The sequence below is a fragment of the Bos javanicus genome, chromosome 13, assembly GCF_032452875.1.
Source record: "Bos javanicus breed banteng chromosome 13, ARS-OSU_banteng_1.0, whole genome shotgun sequence".
Classification (NCBI taxonomy): domain Eukaryota; kingdom Metazoa; phylum Chordata; class Mammalia; order Artiodactyla; family Bovidae; genus Bos; species Bos javanicus.
Window position 1 is genome coordinate 23,873,976 of NC_083880.1, and position 25,661 is coordinate 23,899,636.

Consider the following 25,661-nt stretch of genomic DNA (forward strand, 5'->3'; position numbering starts at 1 on the left):
GGGTAAGATCTCCAAGCCACTTGAAAAGTGTTCAGTTTTCTTTTCCTCTTCAAGTTTGTTTTTATTTTTTATTGAAGTATAACTGCTTTATAATGTTTTGTAAGTTTCAGGTGTGCAGCAAAGTGATCCAGTTAAATGTGCATAGGGCAGCCTCTGGAAGGTTTTCAGTGAAGAAGCGACAGGACACTGTTGACGTCTCAGAAAGATGAGCGACCTGCCATTGCTGTTGAGAACCTGATGCAGACAGGGCAGGGTGGCCAGAGGCAGACCTAAAGCCTCCCGTGTGTTCTAGAGGAAGAGAATTCAACTGGGGAGAGACAAATATGCAGAGTCAGGACTTGGAGCTGGGAGTCACGAAGGCGGGGGTGAGGCAGAGAGAAGGATGGAGGTTGGTTCCTGGGTTTGGGGCTTGAGCACCTGGGTAGATGGTGTCTGTTGACTGAGATGAGGAAGAAACTGGATCAGGGCAGGTAGGACAGGGCAGGGGGAGGAAACGAAGAGTCCTAGTGGGGACGCATCTGAAGTGCCCATTGGGCATTCGAGTGAAGATATCGAATAAGACACTGAAGATGGAGCTGGCAGGGAGGTCAGAAGGGAAGATACACATTCCTCAGTTATCAGCATGGGAAGTCACAGGGCCAAATAAGGTCACACAGATGAAACACATTCTGAAGTTCTAGAAGCAGACACTGAGATCCTAGGGCATCTCAACATGGAGAGACTGCACAGGGAGAGGAGGAGCTCCATGAGGCACCTAGGGAGTGAAGGAAAACAATACAAAAAAACAAAAGAAGATGGCCCCAAGAAGGAGCACCCCAGAGTAGGGAGCATTGTCCAATACAAAGTGAGACAACGATGGCAAAACAAGTCTTTCTCCAACTCAGTGGCCACCATCCATAGGTGGCTCTGGAGCACTTGATAGGCAAACCTGTTTTAAAACTTCCTATAAGATTTTTCATGAATAAATTTTACATATGCTATCTTCTTAGATGCTTTGAATAAAAGTAATGACTTTCTTTCTATTAAAGAAAAATTGTTTTCCTCCTTATGACTAGCCAATACCTAGTCAAAGCCTTTCGGAGAAGGCAATGGCACCCCACTCCAGTACTCTTGCCTGGAAAATCCCACGGACAGAGGAGCCTGGTGGGCTGCCGTTTATGGGGTTGCACAGAGTCGGACACGACTGAAGCGACTTAGCAGCAGCAGTAGCAGTCAAAGCCTTTAAGGCTAAAGAAGGAAAGAAAAGATCACTAAAGAGGGCAGAAATTATTAGTTCTGGCCCCGGCCCAGCAGCACAGCTCCATGGTTAAGTGTACAGGGCTGAATCCCACCACCTCCTAGCACTATGATCTCAGCAGGGAATCATTCATACATGCCTGTTCCTACCATGTATGATTCTTCCCGCCTGCTCCATGCTCTCCTGGCTTTCCACCCCACACCACCTTCAACTTACTCTTGGAATGGTTCTTAACTGGGTTCTCCAAACCCCTGAAGTTGTCCATGGATAGAATTCAGCAGATCTGTGAAGGGTAGGATGTACCCTATCCATTTTCATTCATTTGTTCAAAAACATTAATCTGAGAAGGGATCCATAGCCTTCATTGGACTGCCATGGTGGGGGGGTGGGGGCGGTCCATGGCACACGCGCACGCACACACACACACACACACACACACAAAAGGAAACGTGAATAAAAGTATATACGGGGAAATAAGCTAGGAGGTAGTTTTTAAATGTCCTCAGATGATTCAAACACACAACAAATTTTTGAGAAGCACTTGTCTAATGCTGATTAATATGCTACCAGCCTAATGGCATCTGAATTTGTTCATTTTTAAGGTACAATTACTGCCAATTATAGTGCTTGTCTTTAAATACATTATCTTACTTGACCCCAAATAATCCTGTGAGATAGCCATCATCATTTCCATTGTAAGAATGAGTAAACTGAGGCGCAAGTGGAGAAACATTGATGGAGGTAGGACTTGAACCTAATCTGTCTGAGCACAAGACATTTGGCCAAATTGTCCCAATTCTCTTAAATTCCAAAATTTGTATTTCCAAAGGTATGTTGGCAGAATTAACTACTCTGGTTGACCACATTTTCTAATCAACATAAGGCAGGTTTTGTTTGTTTATTACAATTCTTGCTGTAGCAAAAATGTAGCAGACAATCCTGTCATAGAAAGAGAAATCCCTGTCTTGCCAAGGGCATCATTCTGAATATTCAAGTTCACTCTGAGGTAGTCAATGAACAGAGAAGAAAATGTATTCTGTCCTCAGGATATAATCCCAAGTTTTAGAGGGTATAAAAATATTTCCCTAATAATACATTTTGCATGTGTGTGCCTGGCATTATTCTTTTCTCTATAAAGTAAAGAGAAGAAAAAAAATTGTCTGAGACTAGTTCTTCAATGAATGGTTATTTGGGTTCCATTCACGTTTGATCTATTGTCTAGCTCATTATGGTTTTCATTTAATTGCCTCATTCCATTCCATTTAGTCAACATTTCACAGTTACTCGTTTCACTTTTAAACCCGTTTCCTTCTTTTATCTTTTTCAGTGCCCAAATAGAAACCCGTGAACCTAAAAGGCATCACTATTTCGCAATACCATTGCAAGTCTAGGATCTTGATGAGAACATAACAAAGGCTACAGCGCTCAGCTCAGATAACGGCGTATTTGCCAAAACACACAAACGTGGGGCCTGGGCACCAAGACACTCACTCAGCTCCAGTACCAGGGTGCACGCCTGCCTGATGCTGCCTGCCCGTTCTGTGGGGAACTGTTCTTCCTCAACTCCAATGAGCAAGAGCCGTCACCTTTTCACAACGGCTCGACCCAAGAAATGCCTCCACTGATGGAAGCTGGACCAGTCAGAATCCTTCCATGGGATGTTTATGAACAGAATCAGAGACAGAAAACCCCTTTGTGGGGAGTGGAGGATTACAAACAGTGAAATTCAAGAAGCATTAGTTCTCTGCTCATGGAGGAAACCTGACAGCTATGAGTAAGAACAAAACCAAAACAGACAGAAAAGTCCCAAGAGTACCCAAGCACTGGCTCCAGTTATTCATGATGCCCAGCCTAGCCCTGCTCTCCTGGTTTGCTTACCAATTCATCCTTCCACTGTGACTTCCAAAACCCCCCTAATATTTCAGAATTTGGCCTGTTCTTCATCCACATTTCCATGGCTCGCAACCAAAAAAAAGAAAAAAAAAATCTAAACATTAACATTAATGTTGATTACTTCTAAACACTACATTTGTTTTAAGCAAGTTTTACATCCTTTAAACTTTTTCTGTCCAAAAGGTCTTCCTATAGATATTTAAACAGGCTTTTAAATACTCATTTCTAAAAAGCTATTTCACTCCCATAAAAATCTTTCAGAATATCTATTTAAAACAAGCCCTGGCTCCTATCATTCTATATGTTCCACACACTATTAAAAATACTGTAAGAAGCTAACTGCCTGATCATTTTTAGTTTAATTCCAAATGTAACAAGACAAAATTGCCTTCTTAAGTCATCTTTTCCTTTTATGTATTCAATTATATTCTCCACTTAAAATACTTAAAATAAAAATTGGCAGTGGTCCATTCACTGATGGGTATTCTAAGTCAGAAAGCAGTAACATATCAAATTAACCACATAAAGTCAAGCTTTTTCTTGTCACTGAGAATTATCACCACAATGGACAACTTGAAATTTTCCACCTTAATTACAAGTTTCTACATTTCGATCAAATAGACTTGGACATAACAGACTGCAGTGCAGTCCAACTACATACAATCAATCCCACAAACTCTTAGTTCACACATCTCTTGCCATCACCACAGATTTCCTAGCCTCTAGCCATGGCCTTGAAAATTCCCTGAGAGTGGCTGCATTTGCAAGGTTATAATAGTCATGTAACTGTTGTTATGTACTATTACTTTTCTATAATAGTCCAACTCTATCATTATTCTTTCTTTTGTCATGCATTATTACTCTTTCTAGTCTGGGGACCCTAAGTCAATGCTAGGAACCTAATTGACTGTAAAAGTAGTTGAATCCTAAAGTTAGGGGAAAAAGTTGGAAATCATCCAGTCCAATAACCTTACTTCACAGAACAAATATCGATGCAAAAATAGTTAATAGGCCCAAGGTCAACAGAGTTAGAAAAAGAATGGGAACACAGATCCAATGAGCATTTTACTGTGGTGTGTAGATATTCCCAACATTATAAGATGCCTACATGATCCTCAGTGTAGCAAATGACTACAGAGTAGTAGTTTCCCCTTTAGTGGTCCAAATACAAATTGTAAAAGCAAGAAATTGCAATCTTCATGACATCTTTTCCCATTAATTTTGATTACATTATAAATGTACAGAAGGGGACTTCCCTGGTGCAGCGGGTAAGATACCACCTGCCAATGCAGGGGACATGGGGTTTGACCACTAGTCTGGGAAGATTCCAGATGCCAGGAGCAACTAAACCCATGTGCCACAACTACTGAGCCAGTGCTCTAGGGTGTACAAGCTGGAACTACTGAGCCCAAATGCCTAGAGCCTGCGCTTTGTGAGAAGAGAAGCTACTACAATGAGAAGCGCACTCACCCCAGTGAAGAGTAACTCTCACTCAACGCAACCAGAGAAAGCCCGCACAAAGCAATGAAGACTCAGCACAGCCAAAAATAAAATTAAATAAATGAATAAAATTATATAAAAAGAAGAAGAAGAAGAAATATAGAGAAGGACTGATTTGAATGATCTCTTCCTGCTCCACCAGGCTTTCCCAAAAGTCTCAATTCATACACAACACAACTGACAAATTCATTCTTATACTATACTGTAGACTTCGGTGCACACAAGGTCATATGAAAACATTTATCTAAGACTTTGTTACCTAAAATGAAATCAACCAGAAACACATGGCATCTGAGCGCTTAGATTTCATCTTTATATATACGTCCTTTCTTAAAAAAAAAAAAAAGAAAAAAATAAACATTTTTAAAAAGAAGGCTGTGAAATAGACCTTTCTTATGTCAACTCAGAACCCTCAAAAAAAAAGATACCTGGACAAAAACATGAGGAGCATTTTTAGCAGTCCTTTGTACAGAAGCTACCATAATATGCCTGATGATATATATTTGTTGAATGAATAACATGGTTATATTTCATACTATGGAAACTTGACTTCTCTGGATGACTACACTTAGACTTGCAAACTTTTCTTGAAAGCAAAAGAAAATGCACTATCTACAAATCACACATTATTTTTACAAACTTTACATAGTTTCAAAATATTTCCAATTAGCAAGAAATTCTAAAACAGATGTAGCAATTAAAAAATACAAAGTACCAACAGAAGTGGTTACAGTAACACACCCAGGATTACAAGGTTTCTAAAGTAAACTGGCGTTGGGACTAAATTCCCAGAGAGCAGGCTCTTCCAGTGGCATGTTATGGCTACTAGTTTAGTAAGTTAAACTCTCAGACACAAACACTCTCCTGACCAAAACACCAGCACTTCAAAGGAGATAAAAGCATCCATACATACAGAACATTAATTTTTTTTAAAAAGCAACTAACAACAACATAATTTTAAGAAGCTTAACAAATTTAAAACATAACTCTGAACTGTGCATGTATTACATAAGAAAAAATAACATTTTATTTACTGTAATAAAATGGGGGGGAGGTGGAGGATGATGTAGTAGTGTCTGCTGTTGCAAAAGCCTGCTTAACAAGTTGTGAGGAAGTTAAACTTCAGTGGATCAGGCATTAGGCTTGATAGAAATGATCATGTTTCAACCTTCTTAAAAACAGTCACACCACGCAAACACAATCAATTCTAATACAGTTTCACCTTTCCCCCAGCTCAGCTAGGGAAAGAAAAATACAAATACGATGGTTTTGAACCATTTCAACTAAGTTCATTACATTGAGAATGTTCTTTTAAAAGACCAGCATGGTTTTCCGTCATTTCTATTATGCTGTAAAGGGCCCATAGACATCCATCGAAATCAAAAGTACGGAAGACAAGCCTACATACACTTATCCCCAGACGCCGACTGACTGCAGTGGGTAGGTCATGGTCAAAATTCACAGGCTCATTTAAACTTTCACGGCTCAGCCAACAGCTCCTATCGGGTTTCCTGATCCTAAGGTGATTAAAACTGCAAGAGTTTCTCGCTGTTAAGATCAGCAGGAGGCTATTTCGGACCCCCAGACCGCAGTCCGCATAGCCCGCAGCCGCGCATCTTCAGCACCTTGGCTTGTGTGTTAGGCTAGCCTTTCCAAGCCAACCTTCCCAGGCCGTCTCCTCCAGCTTTTGAAATAAACCCCCCAAACGGGTGCAGTCAACTCAAGATCGCCTTCCACCGCGCCCGCCGAGACCCCCCCTTCTGCGGTCATCCCCAGGCCGCCCTTCCGCAGGCGGCGACTTCGGCCTGGCTCCCCAAAGTGGGGGAGGAGATGTGCGGAGCAAGACGCCCCGCCAAGCAGCTCTTCAGCAGGCACAGCGGCAGGGCGAGACGGGAGGAGAGTAGGGAAAGATGCTAAACGCCAGTGCCATATATACATTGCCTTTTTCTTCGCCAGAAAGATTCCTTGGGTCCAAGAATAACGCCTTTAAAGGGGAGGGGGGTGGGGGGCGGGGAAGGACCTAAGAACTAAGCCGCTGCCCAAAGCTCCGCGATCTCCAGTATTCTCGTCCCTGTTCCTCGTGCGGAAAGGCTCCAGACACTCCCAACCTCGGACAGGTACACCTGCCCGACGGAGGAGGACCGGGCCGCCCCCGCAGAGGAAGGGATCGCCGGGACTCTGGCCCCAACAGCCCCCGCCACCAGGGGTGACAGCCCCGGCGGAGTCGTGCCCCGCACAAACTTCCCAGTTCCCGGACTGCGGGGACACATCGGCCGGAGAGCGGACGGACGGACTGAGGAGCGATACCGGTACTCGCCGCAGGGTTCAAATGCAAATTGGACCCTCCCGTCCCGCATCCGGCCCTAGGGTCCCAAGGGGATCCCGGAGGCGCGCCCGGGTGGCCCCGAGGGGCGGGAGCGAAGCGCGCGGGTCTGGGGGCACCCAAGCGCCGCGGCGAACGAGCAGCCCCGGAGGGCTAGCAGCCGGAGGGCCGGGGCCCGGCTCGGGCTCCCCGCCCCGCAGCAGCTGCAGCGAGAGGAGGAGGGGAGCGAGGAGGAAGAGGAGGAGGAAAGGGACTGCGCGCCGCAGCCCGAGTCCTTACCGAGTGGTTTACCCCCCACATCAGGACGCTGAGCAGCGGATCGCTGGCCCGAAAGAGCTTCACTTTCTGCGCGACGAAATGCTTCTTCTTGGTCTTGGTCTTGCTCGCCAGGACGGAGGACCCCAGGTTGCTGGGGGTCGCCATGGCCGCCGCCTCTGTCCCCTCCACCGCCGCGCTCCCGAGGCCGGGGACCCGCCCTCTCTACACGCCGGCCCGGGGAGGCAGCTGCATCCCCCTCGGCGGCGGCCCCAGCGCGCCGTGTCCCCGCTCCGCCCGCTGGTGCGCTCGTCCCGCTCAGCCCGCGGTGCCCGCTTGGCCCGGCTAGCGAAGAAGGCTGCGCTCGGCTCGCGCCCCGGCTCGGCTCCCGCGCCCGCCCGCCCGCGACTCCGCGCTCAGCCCGCGGCTGGACCAGGCGCGCCGCGAGCGGCTTCCGCGTTGGGCGCCGGCGTCATGACGCACGGGGTGGGAGGGAGGGCGGGCAGCAGTTGCGGCGCCGCCAGGCGGGGCGCGGCCGCGGGACCGTTAAGCTGCGCCCTTGCGCTCCGGCTCGCCGGCAGCGGCCCGGCAGCCCCGGGGGCGCAGGCGAGCTCGGGGCGGTAGTTCCCCGCGGGCCGAGGAGGCAGCGGGGTGGGCGTGCGACGCGGGGAGGGTGAGGACCCCCGCGCGGCGTCCTGGAGAAAAGAGGGAAGGGTGGGGAGAGTGGGGAGGTCAGAGGACAGGAGCTCCCAAGAGGCGGTGGTCAGGCGAAGAAAGGAGGCTCCGTGCAGCGCCGCTTACCCGTGCCAGGAATGGGGAGAGCTAGTGAGACCTGGAACGCTGTGGAGACCAGGGCTTCCCTAGCACCGAGGGAAAGAGCACAGCGTTGGCCGCCTCCCAAAGTGGCCCCGCAGTGACCTTATTGATCCTTCTGTGCCTTTACCCATCGGGCCTTTTGGACCCCGAACTTGGGCCTTCCCACGAGGCTGCAGAAGTGAGACTCCCGTCTAAGCTGCTGCACTGTCATTGCCACCACCACTAACACCCTCCCTGAGACAGGACCCAGCATTCCTCATCCAGAGCCCTGGGTTTGACCAGGAGAATCACACCCTGAATATCACCTTCTACCTCAAATCCTCTGCAGTGTTTCCTATACCCCTTCCTTTTATCCATTCCACTCATTCAAAAAACTAAGATCATGGCATCCGGCCCCATCACTTCATGGCAAATCGGTGGGCAAACAATGGAAACAGTGACGGACTTGACTTTCTTGGGCTCCAAAATCACTGCAAAATGGTGACTGCAGCCATGAAATTAAAAGACACCTGCTACTTGGAAGAAAGGCTAGGACCAACCTAGACAGCATATTAAAAAGCAGAGACATTATTTTTCCGAAAAAGGTCTGTCTAGTCAAAGCTATGTTTTTTCCAGTAGTCATGTATGGATGTGAGAGTTGGACCATAAAGAAGGCTTTGTGTGGAAGAATTGATGCTTTTGAACTGTGGTATTGGAGAAGACCCTTGAGAGTCCCTTGGACTGTAAGGAGATCAAACCAGTCAATCCTAAAGGAAATCAATCCTGAATATTCATTAGAAGGACTGATGCTGAAGCTCCAACACTTTGGCCACCTGATGCGAAGAGCCAACCCATTAGAAAATACCCTGATGCCATGGAGGAGGAGGAGAAGGGGGCAACAGAGGATGAGATGGCATCACTGACTCAATGGACATGAGTTTGAGCAAGCTTGGGGAGATGGTGAAGGACAGGGAAGACTGGCTTGCTATAGTCCATGGGGTCACAAAGAGTTGGACACAACTGAGGGATTGAACACCACCACCTTCCAAGAAATCTTTTCATTGTCTTCACCCACGTATACCTAAATTTAACCCTTCTTAATGACCCACCCTCAGGAAGCTGCCATTCCAAGCATGTCTAAAAACCTGCTGTCCCTACATCTTCCCCAATTATCATACTGTTCTAGGCACTTACCCTACTCGGCCCACTTGGAGAGTCATTATATGTCTACTGTCATTATTACTCCTCTCGAGTATAGTGGTTTCCACTATGCACTCTCGTAACCTGCTTTCAGGGAAAGAAAGGATGACAGACCCCATCCCTTAAAGAGCTTGATGAGCCTCGTGGGGTAGGAAGTGACAGGTCACGTGGTCGCCTTCATCTGCTCCTTTTTTCTTTGACTGTTCCTCAACATAAGGGCTGCCCTAAAGTCCTTTTATTCTTTCTCTCTTGTTTCATGCTACTGTCCAAAATGTAATCTGCTTCCTCGGCCTCAACCCTCATCTCTCTTAGTGGTTAAACAAACAAATCCTAAATTTGCAGTGAGAAGAGGTAGTGTTGCTCATTCTCCCACCAGTTGAGCAAAACAGTTATCCTCTCTGAGCCGCTAAGACAGTGGAAAGCACTCTTTGTTAATACAGCACTGTATACAACCAAGAGGGAACAGAGAGTTCCTGTGAATAACCCATAAACTCTCCCCTGGCCTCAGAGAAGTACTTGGTTGAATATCTCTACGTCGATTGCCCACAGACACCTAAAAAATTGTCTCAAACCAAGTCAAACATTGTCCTCCATCTCATATATTGGTTCATTTTTCTATTGTATTGAAAATGGCATTCATGTCACTGAGTTACTCCAGCTAGAAGTTCATTTGTTTAACAAATTATCATCGACCCAGTCATGAAAGCTTAGAATCATCATTGATTATTACCTCTCATCACCACTCCACATTAACCCCTTTACCAAATCCTATTCATGAAACAACTGCACTCTAATATTATCTCTTCCCTGGTGCCTCACAGTCCTCCCAGTTGAAATTAATCCATTCGACCTCAGTGCTTCCACAGCACTTTGTTCTATGATGGGTCTATTGGATTTAACTGTATATTAATAATGCAAGATGATAGGCTCACTGTGAAGGCTTAAAAGCTGAATTTAGTGATGACAAAGTGTTGAATGAACCTACAAAAAGGAAAGATGGATACTTGTGACCACTGTCAGCTGAGGTCTCACTCAAGAGGGCAGCAAGGTCTGGATGGGTGTGCAGGGGTCATCCCTGTTGGGGGCACACAGTGGCATAGTATGGAGACGTACATCCACGTGATATTTTCAGGTAGCATAATGAGGAAAGTGTTAGTCGCTTAGGTGAGTCCGACTCTTTGTGACCCCATGGACTATAGCCCACCAGGCTCCTCTGTCCACAAAATTCTCCAAGCAAGAATACTGGAGTGGGTAGCCATTCCCTTCTCCAAAGGACCTTCCAGATCCAGGGATTGAATCATGGTCTCCTGCTTTGCAGGCAGATTCTTTACCTCCCGAGCCACTCCGTATAGCACAATGAGGAGGCTTGTAGCTTTTAAAGGACAGAATTTCCCCCCTAACTTTATTAAGATATAATTGACATATAACATGGCATAAGTTTAAGGTGAACAACTCAATGATTTGATACCCATCTATACTGTGAAATGACAACCATCATATATTTAGTTAACACATACATCACACATAATTACCACTTGTGTATGGGGGTGTGTAAGTGTGTTATGAGAACCTTTAAGATTTACTGTCTTAGAAACTTTTAAGTTTTAATATAGTATCATTAAGGAACAGAGTTTTTGGTAACTTAACTCACCTTGAATGGCATTTAAGGTAATGCCATTTGTAAATAGGTCATGAGATGACTTTTGCCAATGACCTTTCACACGACCTTTTTACTCCACGGAGGATGTGTGTGGTGTCAGAGTTCTCAAGTCACGGAAATGACCTCAGAAAGTACCTACCCCAGTTCTCAAATTATCTACATTAGACAATGGAGATCTAGACAGGTTTAAGTGATTTCCTGACTTGTGGGGGAGACAACAGACTCTTTGAAGGCAGGATCCATGTTATACTCACCCTGGAATCTTCCCAATGAACCTAACATACTTGCTTTTTCATGGCACCTATGGCTAAGTTTTGGTGAATCAATGAAAAAGAAATTTTCATCTCTCACATCAAAGTTACAAGAGTCTATACCCACAAAGGGTGTATGGAGTGTTGCACTTAGAAATACTTCATTGGGGACTTCCCTGGTAATCCTGTGGTTGAGACTCTGCTCCCAGTGTGGGGGGCACAGGTTCCATCCCTGTGGATGGAATTAGGGTCCTGCAGGCCGCAGGGTGCAACCAAAACAAAAACGAAACAAAACTCATCTAAACTAAATACAGTTTATTACAGGAAGAAAGAAAGAAAGAACCTATTAGGAAATTAGGTTAGACATAGTATTTAAACTTGAGGGTTAAATACTACTGTACGTGAACTTAGTTGCTGTTCGGTCACCCAGTTGTGTCCAACTCTTTGTGACCCTATGGACTGCAGCACACCAGACCTCTCTGTCCCTTACCATCTCCCAAAGTTCACCCAAGTTCATGTCCATGGCATTGGTGATGCCATCCAACCATCTCACCTTCTGGTGCCCTCTTCTCTTTCTGCCCTCAGTCTTTCCAGAATCAGGGACTTTTCCAATGAGTCAGCTGTTTGCATCAGGTGACCAAAATACTGGAGGGAAAGGTACACCCAACTAAATGCAGAGGTCCAAAGATTAGCAAGGAGAGACAAGAAGGACTTCTTCAATAAGCAATGCATAAAAATAGAGGAAAGCAACAGAAGGGGAAAGACTAGAGATCTCTTCAGGACAACTGAAAATATCAAGGGACCATTTTGTCCAAAGGATGGGCACTATAAACGACAGAAACATAGAGACCTAGTAGAAGTAGAAGAGATCAAGAAGAGATGGAAAAAAATACACAGAAAAACTGTACAAAAAAAAAAGATCTTAATGAAACGGATAACCACGATGGTGTGGTCAGTCACCCGAGCCAGACATTGTGGAGTGTGAAGTCAAGTAGGCCTTAGGAAGCATTGCGGTCAATAAAGCTAGTGGATGTGATGGAATTCCAGTAGAGCTATTCAAAGCCCTAAAAGATGATGCTATCAAAATCTGGAAAAACCCATAAGTGGCCACAGGACTGGAAAAGGTTAGTCCTCATCCCAATTCACAGGAAGGGCAGGACTAAAGAATGTTCTAACCATTGGACAATTGCACTCATCTCCGATAATAGTAAAGTCACGTGAACTTAACAACCTAGCAGTTTGATCACTGTTTTCCTTTGGAGTTTGGGTGATAATGAGACAATAATATGTCTTTGGTTCATCACCTAATTCAGTCTGCTTTTATAGTCAAGGAGGGAAGCACCTAACCATCAGCATTCCACAATGGTCTTAATGAGGGGCGGGGCTAGAGAAAGAAGAGGAAGGAAGTTCTATTTTGGATGGGCATGTGGTCATGTCAGTCAAGGGGGAGGCTGTTTCCATCTCCTTGCATTTGGCCTGTTGGGCTTTTGGTGCCAGAAATGCTCCAGCAGCCAAGTTCATGGAGAAGAAGGAAGGAAATGTTGGGAAGATGGAAAGTTTCTCAATACTGACTTGCTTCTGATTGCTGTTCTTTAAAAAAAAACAAAAACTTTCTTTTACTGTAACCAAGTTTATTTACTATCCTAGAAGAGTATAGTGAAAATGTTAGGTTGACTAAAGTATGCAATAGAAACAGTGACAGACTTTATTTTCTTGGGCTCCAAAATCACTGCAGATGGTGCCTGCAGTCATGAAATTAAAAGATGCTTGCTTCTTGGAAGAAAAGCTATGACAAACCTAGACAGCATATTAAAAAGCAGAGACATTACTCTGCCAACAAAGGTCTGTCTAGTCAAAGCTATGGTTTTTCCAATAGTCATGTATGGACGTGAGAGCTGGACCATAAAGAAGGCTTTGTGTGGAAGAATTGATGGTTTTGAACTATGCTATTGGAGAAGACCCTTGAGAGTCCCCTGGACTGCCAGGAGATCCAACCAGTCAATCCTAAAGGAAATCAGTCCTAAATATTCATTGGAAGGACTGATGCTGAAGCTGAAGCTCCAATACTTTGGCCACCTTATGCAAAGAACTGACCCATTGGAAAAGACCCTGATGCTGGGAAAGAATGAAGGCAGGAGGAGAAAGGGATGACAGAAGATGAGATGGTCGGATGGCATCACCAACTTGATGGACATGAGTCTGAGCAAGCTCCGGGAGTTGGTGATGGACAGGGAAGCCTGACGTGCTGCAGTCCTTGGGGTCACAAAGAGTCCAACACAACTGAGTGAACTGACTGAAAGTATGCAATACCAGAAATGGAAGCTGAAATAGTGTAGGTGCTCTGATTTTTTTTATTACCTTTTTCATCAAAATATACTTCCTCAGTTGAATAATTCCAATTAGAATTCTTCCTTGAGAAAAGGAATTCATTACCTTCTTTAGTGCTATTTGGAAGCTGTTATGCATTCCACTGCTCTATGAAGAGATCAGAGCAGAATGTGGGACAATGCCCTTTGATCTTCTGTAGTGATATCCAGAGTCTTGCCATTCAAAATGGTGTTATTTTGGAAGACTATTATTAAAGTGCATATACAGTCAAACCCAGCCAAAATGCCAGCTGGCCAAATGAGATCCAAGAATTCAACTGCAACATATGAATTACTTTTCGGGGGGAGGGTGTTGACATGATGTGGCACAGCTTGCCATCTGGGAGTTCTAGGGGTCTGGCTGTGGCATCCAAACCCCTCTTTGGCTGCCTGTGGTTTGGCACCAGCTGGCAGGGGTTGTCCACCCATTTAAAATATTAATGGTGATTCTTCTGGCTTCTGCAGCTGGCTGGAACTTCCAGGACAGGGGCAGCAATTCCAGGAATCTTCCTCTTGGTTGGCAGCTCTTCTGTTGGCCTGACTTGGGCAGACTGAACTGGGAGAAGACAGGATATAAAGAAGCCAACACTAAGGTGACCACTTCTCAGCCTGGCTCACCTTCCCCTCCACTCCCCAAGCAGAAGATGAGGACGGTAGTCAGGAACAGGAAGCGGAGTAGAGGAGAGTAATCAACCTCTGATAGCATCATATCTTTACTGTGTACACATTTATAACAGAAATAGTAATTTCCAACGTTGACAGAGCAATGAAATGAATTAGAGCAGATCCATATGGCAGACTACGGTGCAACCAATAAAAATGATAATTTCACAGAAAATGTAATGATATAAAATAATTATATTAAAATAAGTGAAAAGTGGAGTGGAAATTGTTTATAGATATGGTTTTAATATTATAAAATGAGTTTGTATATTTATACATGTAAAATACTAGAAGCAACTAAGAGTTTGCATGCCACAAATAAGACCCAGCACAACCAAATACATAAATATTTTTTTTAAATAATAGAAGAAAATACATCATACTGTGTGTGTGTGTGTGTGTGTGTGTGTGTGTGTGGTGCAGTTTGGATGATTTTTAAAATATGTCTGCATTCTCTAAAATTTGCATGTCTTTATAATAATTTTAAAAGATGCAACCATCTTCCCTCATTAAATAAATAACACAGTAAAGGCATTTAACATAGTAGCCTAAATTCTGTAAGAGAACAGCTTTGTAAGTTACTCCTTGTTATTTATTACAGTTTTTGTTAAAATAAGTCTTAGTGGAACAGGCCATCTTTCTACATGTAGGGGGAAGGGAAGCTCCTCTCTGAGTTCATGAAGACTCCTTAAGAGAAAAGAAGGCTACAAATATGAGGAAAATAGTATAGTGTTGTTTCTATGTATTAGACATCCAATTCCCAATGTGGAAAAGGCAATGGCACCCCACTCCAGTATTCTTGCCTGGAAAATCTCATGGGCGGAGGAGCCTGGTAGGCTGCAATCCATGGGGTCGCGAAGAGTCAGACACGACTGAGCGACTTCACTTTCACTTTTCACTTTCATGCATTGGAGAAGGAAATGGCAACCCACTCCAGTGTTCTTGCCTGGAGAATCCCAGGGATGGGGGAGCCTGGTGGGCTGCCATCTATGGGGTCGCACAGAGTCGGATACAACTGAAGCGACTTAGCAGCAGCAGCAGCAGGGTCAATGAATTTTTATCCTTTTTAAGAAGCTGGACTTCCCTAGTAGTCCAGTGGTTAAGAATCCTCCTGCCAATGCAGAGGACACAAGTTTGGTCCCTGGCCTAGAAAGATCCCACAAGCCATGGGTCAACTAAGCCAGTGTGCCTCAAGTACTGAGCCTGTGCACCCTAGAACCCATGCTCTGCAACAAGAGAAACCACTGCAATGAGAAACCTGCTCACTGCAACGAAGCGTAGCCTGTGACACTGTAGCTAGAAAAAGCCTGCCCACAGTAGTGAAGCCCCAGCACAGCCTGAAATAAAATAAATTTTAAAATTAATTAAAAAGGAAGTTTGAAACCAGGAAAAAATATGGACTCCGAAAGGAAACTGCAAAATTAATATTCTAATAAGGATTTTATTAACTGTGTACCATGCATAACATAATACTATCAAGTTTATTAGATTTTATATAAAAATGACATGACAGAAGCTATTTGTCAGTTTGGTTTCATGTTACAAGTATACATACGGTTGATTCAAAAGATACTAAATAGCCAGTCAAATATGTTAGTCATAGCCCAAAATTCTAAGAGCAAAATTATAAATATTTTTCCAACATATTTTACAGCAAGAGTATCGTATTAGTATTGTATTAAATGTAAGATATGAGTTCATTTTAGTATGCTGGATACAGTGAGCAGGTAGAGCCTCCAAAAATAAGAATGCCTGACACTTAATGTTTGGGATAGCAGGGAGGTTCCATTCTTTGTTGATTAACTCTGGGCCACACAATCAGTGTGACCTTCAGGAGTCAAGGCTGAATGAAAAGACCAGAAGAATCAGATTTTAGCCTGAGTTTTCGGTCCTGGCTAAGGGAAAAGTCCATGGTGTCCAGAGGCAGAAAGCAAGGAGACCCCATTGTTGGGGGGCCGGCAAGGACCCTACTATGAAGCAAACCCTGGAGGCCTGTCCCAGTCCCTTATGGCTGGGCACCAGATAAGTCTGACCATTGTTAAAGACGGTTGGTATTCTCATTTACTTTTTCACTGACACTTCAGAAAAAATGCATTCATGAAACTACTATCTATTGATTGTACTACTAAATGCCGGGTACCATTGTAGGGACTACATATGACTTCTTCCCTCATAGAGTTTACAGTCCAAGGGGATAGAGTAGACACAAGTAAACAGAAAACCTGACAATTACAGATTGTGGTGAGGGGTCTGAAGGTAATAAATCCAGCACCTTTATGGAACATAGGCAGAGTGTCAGGGGATCCTCTCCAAGGAAAAGATACTTAAACCTGAAAGATGAGGAAACAGTGGGGTGAAAAGCAACCTGGACAGAGGGGCCATCAGCCTGAGAACCCCTGTTCTAGGATGAAAAGCAGGCCTGGCAAGGCTGGCAGGGCTCCCCAACACTGAGATCCTGGCAATGATTTGAATTCTATTCTCAGCATAACGGGAGCCCTTGGGAAGCTGAGGATTTGTTTATAAAAAAGATTTCCGTGGCTCCAATAGATTGAAGGATCATAAATGTCAAAGTAGGGAGACAAGTGAGATAACTATTATAGGAAAACCCAGGGAACAGTTGACAGGGGCTTGGACTAACATCTTTAAAAAAAAAAAAAAAAAAAAAAAGAAAACAAAACACTTTATTGAGGGATGATTGTTTGTTGTACACTTTAATGTATCTGACTTGATGAGTTTCACGATATCTTTTTAATGTTGGCAGCATCTTTAGGCTTGTTCCATTTTCCAGCCCTGATGTTTCTACTTTCATTAGGATTTGGATTTAGTTAACTAACTTTTGACTTGTTGATCCTCTCTATTGAATGTTTATTTTATACTTCAATCTACTCATGTATATAAGTATGCTGCTGCTAAGTCGCTTTAGTCGTGTCCGACTCTGTGCGACCCCATAGACGGCAGCCCACCAGCCTCCCCTGTCCCTGGGATTCTCCAGGCAAGAACACTGGGGTGGGTTGCCATTTCCTTCTCCAATGCATGAAAGTGAAAAGTCAAAGTGAAGTCGCTCAGTCGTGTCTGACTCTTCGAGACCCCATGGACTGCAGCCCACCAGGCTCCTCCGCCCATGGGATTTTCCAGGCAAGAGTACTGGAGTGGGGTGCCATCACCTTCTCCAATGTATATAAGTATATGTATATGTGTATTTTTGGCCGTACATGTGGCCTGTGGGATCTCAGTTCCCCAACCAGGGATGGAACCCATGCCCCTGCAGTGGAAGTGTGGAGTCTTCCACTGGACCACCAGGGAAGTCCCTGGACTAATGTCTTGACAATAAAGATAAGGGAAAACTGGGCAAATCATCAAAGAGGGGCAGTTGTGCTTTAGCGTCGGTGAGTATGCAGAAAGTGCTGACTTGGCCTCGCTGCTTAAAGGGGATCTCAGTCACTGCCTCATTTTTTTTTAACATTCCTACAACCATAGGGCACCCTGGCTTGAGTGATTGCTGCTCTTCATGAAAAGGCACCTAAAGAGAAATCTCCCCTAAAGTCTGCTTTAATGAACGTATTTTTAATTCTCACATCTAATATCTACTGTATTGATGCTACACTAAAGAAAATCTAGAGAAAGAGTTGATGTGTATGTCTGAAACTCAGCCAAAGAAATGCAATCTGAAATCAGCATAAGGGAAATGATCACAGCTGCCTTCGTGCCGCTGTATCCAAGAGTCGGAGATAGGATGCTTCCCATGGTCTTTGCTGCTCTTGAGGACCGAACAGAAGATAGAAAACAGTAGCCTTGAGAGTCAACAAAGGACAAAAGCCTTCCTACCCTGGGTCTGAGCTGGTTAACCCCAGGCAGGTCTAGTCCTCCAGCCCCCGTGGGGAAGAACTGAAGTGGGGAAGAGGAACAAGGGGCTCCTAAGAGATTCCCAAGTCCTGCCCAGGCTGTTTCCACTTCCTCCTCGCCACTCTCAGTTCCTGAACTTAGCTGTTCCCGCTTCCTGCATAAGCAGAAGCAGGCCAAGAGCACTGAGTTGGGAGGTGCACTGTATGGGCATTCCTTAGACACATCTACGTTCTCACATCCCTTCTCCCAAACCCGGGAGCCTCCATTTCCACACCCGATTGTGCCCCTGAGAGTTATAGAGAAGTCTGCAAATCTGTTGAAACTTCTCTGTCACCTGTATAAAGATTCAGAATTCTATGCCTGAGTTTTCTCACTGTTTCGGTTTTAGGTGCCTATACAGTGCTGGTTAATTTCTGTCATCAAAATCTAGTGTCCATTCTGTCACCACCAGCGGGCCTTAGTCATGTCTCCTAAATTTGAGAGAGATGGGGTTGGACTTCCTGGGTTGCTTAGACGCAGAAGAGTAGTACCTTTTAATTCCCCTAAATATTTTTGTGCCAGCTAACATTTAAACATTGTACTAAAATAAGGCTATAGATGAAATCATTATTATAAAATTCTAGGCTTGAATTTTAAAGATAGGAGAGTGATGATCAATCATAATATCTATGCCCTTTATTCATGCTTTTATCTTAAATATGACATGGCTTGTACTTAGAGAGTTGGCAGAGAACTAACTTTCAATAAAGATTCCTGCTTTTCCAGTCTTCATTTAGGTTTTTTCTGCTTTGACTTTCACATTCAAATTTTAAGATCATAATAGTAGTATTTTAAAACTTGATGAAATAAAACTCAAGGACATAATCTGAAGTCAGAAATAGGTCTGTGATCATTTTTTTTCCTCATTCATACATCACATATGTGTTGAGGTCCTAGAAAATTCTGGGAACAAACGGATCTAAGATGCATCCTTGTCTTGAGGAGCTCAGAGCTTAGTAGAGAAGATAATTCCATGAACCAATCATTTCCAACACCATACATGCACTATAGCAAGACTATAGAGGTACAAAGAGGAAGACCATTGGATCAGACTGTGCAGGTAGAGGAAGGAGAGGAAATTGGGTGGTCAGAGTCAGAAAGGGTGGTCCTGAAATTATGGTACTTGAGTAAAACAGAAAAAAAAAAAAAAAAGCAACATAATCACTGCATCTTTTCATTTCATTGTTGTAGTTAAACAAAAAGTAGTTAAGTTCAGTCCTGTAAAAAGTTTAAGATATACAGAAAGTCATGAACTAAAAGGAGAAAGTCCCTCTCCCACCCCTCTACCCCATCTCCCCTTCTCTCTCCTTCTCCATCCTTCCCTCATGCCCTTCCCCCTCCCACTTCCTTCTGCTCTCATCTGTTTACAGTGATGTGTTCTCATGCTGGGGGGTGTGTTCCAGAACCCCCAGAGGATGCTCAAATTCTCGGTGACTACTGAACCCTGTATATGCTATGCTTTTTCCTACACATACATCCCAATGATGAAGTTTGATTTATAAATCAACCACAGTAAGGGATTAGGAACAATAACTAATAGTACAATAGAAATTTTAGTTGCAAAATAAATATGTCACAGATTTGAAATGTACAGTGTAGGGAATGTGGTAACTGTAATTTCTTTGTACAGTGACAGATTGAATCTAGACTTATTATGGTGATCAATTTGGAATGTATAGAATTATCAAATCAAATAGATAATTATCAAGTTATCAAATCACTGGAACACAATTATGAAATTGTGTACCAGGAACTAACATAATTTCGTAAGCCAACTATACTTCAACAAACAAATAAACTCATAGAAAAAGGAGATGAGATTTGTGGTTACCAGAGGTGGGGGGTGGTGGGAGAAGGGAGAATTGGATGAAAGTGGCTAAAAGGTACAAATTTCCAGTTATAAGTACTGGAGATGTAAGGTACAACAAGATAAATATAATTGATGCTGCTGTATGAACTTGGGCAAACTCTAGGAGATAGAAAGGGACAAGGAAGCCTGGCGTGCTGCAGTCCATGGGATTGCAAAGAGTCACACATGACTTAGCAACTAAACAACAGTGTTTTATAGGACCATTAAGAGTAAATCCTAAGAGTTCTCATCACAAAGAAAAAAACTTTTTCTATTTCTTTAATTTTGTGTCTATATGAGATGATAGATGTTCACTAAACTTACTGTGGTCATCAGTTCATGATATATATAAGCCAAATCGTAATCCTGTACATCTTAAACTTTTACAATGCTGTATGTCGCTATATCTCAACAAACCTGGAGAGAAAATATTTGCAAATGGCACATTTGATAAAAGACTGTTACCAATTACATAAAGAAGTCTTAAAACTCAACAATATGAAAATAGACACCCAAGTTGAAAATGGGCCAAAGGCCTTAACAGACACCTTACCAAAGAAGATATACAGATGGCAATTAAGCATATAAAAAGATGCCTCCTAGCAAATCTCATCAGGGAAATGCACATTAAAACAATAATAAGATACCACTGCACACCTATTAGAATGGCCAAAATTTGGGACCACTGACAGACAATGCTGGTGAGGATGTGGAGCAATAGGAACTTGAAATAAATCAATAGGTAAATAAATAAATAAAAATGAAATAGAACAATTATAACCATATACTGTAATAAAAGTTATATGGCGGTGCTTTCTCTCAAAAAATATTATTGTACAAATATAATGCCTTTCCCACCTTAACTAAGCACTTACCACCCACTGAGTCCTTACTTAAAGTCTGATGTGCAACAGCAAAGCTAGCATGAATTTCTTTTTTCTTCTTCACAATTTCACGGGTAGATTTGTTCTTACTGTAGGTTGTAGCAACCTGGTCATATGACATTTTTTCTTTTCTTATTAAGTTGAGAACGATCACCTTCTCACTTACAGGAGGCTACTTAGCAGCTTCTCCTTGGCATAATCCGAATCCTGCTCTTTGGGCCACGATCAAGTGAAATATGGGTCCTTGAACAGAAGCACTGCTATGTGCAACAGTCCATCTGATAATCGGGATGGCTAGATATGCTGGACAAAGGGATAATTCATGTCCTGGGCTGGACAGAGTGGGATGGCGCAAGATTTCATCATGATACTCAGAACAGCGCATGATTTCAAACATATGAATTGTTTATTTCTGGAATTTTCCATTTAACATTTTTGGACCCAGGTTGACCATAAGCAACTGAAACAGCAAGAAACAAAACTGAGGATAAGGGTGGGGGAGACTAAGTAAAGGAGACTATTCCTTACATATTGTTTTATGACTTGCTTCCTTTCTACTTGACACAATGCCTTGGAGATCTTTCCTTATGTTAGTAACAGGCTCATCTCATTATCACAAATCTCATGGATACAAAACTGCCTTTTTTTTTTAGTCCATTGTGTACTTCATTAAGCTTTTAGCTCAGTTCTTAGCTGAACAGCAGAGAACTTGGTCAAATCCCTTCTAGATAAACTTGGTCAACTCTGAGTTATTCTCAGTCTCTGTTAGGTAAATCCTCAGTGAAAGTTGATGGCCCTCTGCCTAGGAGTGACCTGGGATGGGGACAGGGGGCTTGTGTGTTGTGGCCTGGCGATAGAGACCACTGATGGATTGTGGGCGGCCCCTTCTCCTAGTATCCACCAGGATGACCTCTACAAGACCACAGGTCTACTCAGGCCTTTGGGTTCAGGAAACTTCCCAGCTTGACTCCAGTTCCCTTTGCTTCTGCCCTTCTCCCCTTAGCCACCCAGCCTCCCCAAGAGAATCCCTGGGGCTTTGGGCTTCCTGGTCCTTCCCCCTGGAGCCTCAATCGGGTCAGCACTGCTCCATGCCTAGGGCCCTTTATGGTTGCTCTCTGTGAGGCTTTCAGCCTCCCAGGACACACCCAGTCATTAAAGCCTAGATCTTCTCTGATATGGGACTTCTGGCCCATAGCAGGACCGATTCTGCTGCTCTCCTACTCTGAGAAAATCTCCCAGCTGCACCAAAAGGGTTTTTTTCCCATTTCTTTCTAAAAGGCATGTGTTCATCCCAAGCTATCAATGTTTCAAAGAAACATTTACATATATATCTTTTTTTATGAATGTACTAGAATTTCTCTAAGATAGGTACCTACAAGGTAGAATTAACAGGTTATAGCAAATTGCTTTACAAAGATAATTTACTTTCTGATAGTGTATGAAATGCCTTTTCTCCCATACCCTCATTGACCCTGGATACTGTGTTTTTAAAAATGTTACTAATCTAATGATCAAAATAGGATTTTTGATTTAATTTTTTTTCATGTCTTGAATGAATTAGAACTGGAGCAAGACATCTTTCCATGTACATTGACTGATGCAGGTTGAGTCCTAGGAAGCTAATGCTGAGATGGAGATCCGGGAGCAGGAAGTTTTTAGGGAGTGCTCTTTTGATCACCCTCCATGGGGGAATATCCACTCCAGTATTCTTGCCTGGAGAATTCTGTGGACAGAGGAGCCTGGTGGGCTACAGTCCATGGGGTCACAAAGAGTCGGACACGACTGAGTGACATGGCACTGGTGCGTGCGGGAAGGGAGGAAGGTGGTACGAGGCAGAGGGACAAGTTGGGCTGTACAACCTCAGCTGACCTCTTGGTGATCTCTGATGCCGGGATGGCCCTTTGAAATTGTCCTGAGTTAGCGCGCAGTGGCCAGCCCTGTGCCCCCAGGCCTTGAACAGAGGCCGCCCTGGGAAGGCACATGCCCTTCCATGAGACCACTCTTTTTCACTGGGGCTCATTCCCAGAGAGACTGACCGCTGAGGGCAGTCAGCCAGCAGCCCTCTCAGCAGCTGGGGAAATAAATCCTTCAGGACTAGAACATAGCACTGCACACATTACACTGACTATATTTACTAATTTTTGAATTGCCTGTTCATAGTCTTTCTGTTTTTTTTTTTTTTTTTGATTTGTAGTGGTATTTTATTCTGGACGTTAATCCTTTAAACAGTACATGTGTTGTAAATATTTTATCTCAGTTCCCTGCTGGTTTTCAACATTAAGGGGTCATTTATTTTGAAGACCTATTACACTTTTAGATAATCAAATTTGTCCATTTCTCTTCTCCAAGATTATAGAAATATTTACATTTTCTTTGAATTGTTCAGTCAATAAGTCATGTCTGACTCCTGTGACCCCATGGACTGCAGCATTCCAGGCTTCTCTGTCCTTCACTATCTCCCTGAACTTGCTCAAATTCGTGTCCATTGAGTCAGTGATGCCATCCAACCGTCTTATCCTCAGTTGCCTTCTTCTCCACTTGCCCTCAATCTTTCCCAGTATCAGAGTCTTTTCCAGTGAGTCAGTTTTCCTATCAGGTGACCACATTATTGGAGCTTCAGCTTCAGCATCAGTCCTTCCAATGAATATTCAGAATTTATTTTCTTTAGGATTGACTGGTTTGATCTTCTTGTTGTCCAAGGGACTCTCAAGTCTTCTCCAGCACCACAGTTCAAAAGCATCAATTCTTTGACACTCAGCCTCCTTTATGGTCCAACTTTCACATCCATACATGTCTATAGAAATATTTATATTTTCTTTGAATAGTTCTATGTTTTTTAAAGAAATGTCTACAGCTCTTTAATTCCTCTGGATTTATGTTCATGGTAAGAGGTGATGTCCAACATCATGTATAATATTTAGTAGACTCTTCTTTATAGACTGATGTAAATGGACATACATCCCAGGATTAAAATTTTCACTTAAATGGGAACATTTTTTGATTCTGCAATTCCAGTAATCTGTTATCTGTACTTAAGCATTTTCTCTTTCTCATGAACTTGAGAATAAACTTGTCTTATTGATTACATTAAATGTATAGACTAAACTGAAATATTACAACTTTAAAACACTGAGACTTCACACTGAAGAACACCTCTCTCTCTCTTTCTTTTTAAGATTTAAAAACAATTACATTTAGGAACTTCCCTGGTCATCCAGTGACTAAGACTTCATGCTCCCAAGACAGGGGGCCTGAGTTTAATCCCTGATCAGGGAACTAGATACCACATTCTATAACTAAGATCTGGCACAACCAAATAAACATAGGACTTATACATTTCTTGTTAGGTTTACTTCTAAGTATTTTGCTTATTTCCCTCCCTTTTGTCAATGCAATCCATTTTTTTTTCTTTCAGTGATATACTATGCATGTAACAATCTGCTTGTTTAGTTACTAGCAATTTATTATACCTATGTTCATAAGTGAAATTGCTTATGATAATATTCTAACAATAAATCTTACATAGTTTTGGTAATAGACACATTTGAAACTTTACTTGTTTTTCCTATAATATTTATATAAATAAAAATAAAATATAAGCCACCTGTTCATTTATGGTATAGCAGAAGCCACTCAAAACCCTTTTGTCCTAAGTGTCTATTTCAGAGTTTTGGGGTAGTTATTTATTTTCCTGTTCAGGTTTCTATCTTTTGGGCTCAATTTTGATAATATACATGTTTCTAGAAAATTAACCACTTAGTTTTTATATTTTATTGCTATAAATTTCTACATAGTAATCTGTTATGACAATTTCAAGCTATATTTTTGCTTTCTTTTTTTTTTTTTTTTTACCTTATTTGACAAAATTCCAGGTGCTTTTATTCTTCCTTTCAAAAAAAAGTTTTATTGGTTTTATTGATTAAGCTAATCTTATAGTTTTAATTTTAGTTTTTAAATTTCTTACTTTCTGTGGATTATTTTATTCTTTTTTCTAGATCTTAAATTGAATGATTGATATGTCTTATTGATTTCTAATCTTTCTTCCTTTCTAAAATATACCTTTATGTCCATAAATTTTTTTCAGAAGTTCCCTGGTGGGTCAGTGGTTGGGACTCCACGCACTCACTGCCAAGGGTCTAGGTTCAATCCCTGGTTGGGGAACTAAAATCCCACAAGCTGAGTGGTGCGGCCAAAAAAAAATTGTACATAACATTTTTTCTAATCACCACTCGCCTACATCTCACAGGTTTACAGTTTCCTCATTTTTGCTCTTTTCTAAAAAGTTGGTAATTTTATTTTGCATGTCCTTTTGATGTAATATTATTTGGAAATGTAATAACAAAAATATTTTTAGTAAATAACTCAGCAGAAATAAAAAAGAGATCTGAAGATGCCAGAAATAAAGAATGAAGTGCTATAAGTCGATGGGAATGATGACCCATTGGCCCTGTTTCCTAAGGCTGATGGTCTCTTTTCCCCATCAGGTCTGCTAAGGCAGCAGTTCCCAACCTTTTTGGCTCCAAGGACTGGCATGACAGTTTTAGTGGATGACAGTTTTCCCACAGGTTGGGGGTGGGGGAAGAATGGTTCATAGTGATGCAGCAGATGAAGCGCTGTTCACCCAGCCCACCACTCACCTCCTGCTGTGCAGCCAGTTTCCTAACAGGCAGCAGACAGGTACTGTTCCGTGGGTTGGTGACCCCTGTGCTAAGGTTTGCAAATCTGAGGGCTCATGATCTGGGTACTGCACAGGTTTGAAAACTAAAACTGAGTTGTGTGCATAAACCTGAGCTCAAACATCAGCCCCACTTGTGGAAAGGACATTAGAAAGAACTGGGCCCCTCTGCCTGGTTAAGGAAGGGGCAAAGAAGTTTGCCATGCATCTCAGTAAGTACTGGACAGG

At 42.9% G+C, this 25,661-nt stretch overlaps 1 protein-coding gene across 1 annotated transcript in view; it reads right to left on the minus strand.

Annotated features, from left to right (window-relative positions):
* Positions 1-7,648, minus strand: part of PIP4K2A (phosphatidylinositol-5-phosphate 4-kinase type 2 alpha) — a 186,192-nt gene extending 178,544 nt beyond the window's left edge. Inside the window, exon 1 of the mRNA XM_061435983.1 lies at positions 7,233-7,648. Coding sequence (XP_061291967.1) covers positions 7,233-7,376 — 144 coding nt within the window. The 5' untranslated portion in view covers positions 7,377-7,648. The remainder of the gene's footprint in view (positions 1-7,232) is intronic.
* Between the last annotated feature and the right edge of the window lie 18,013 nt (positions 7,649-25,661).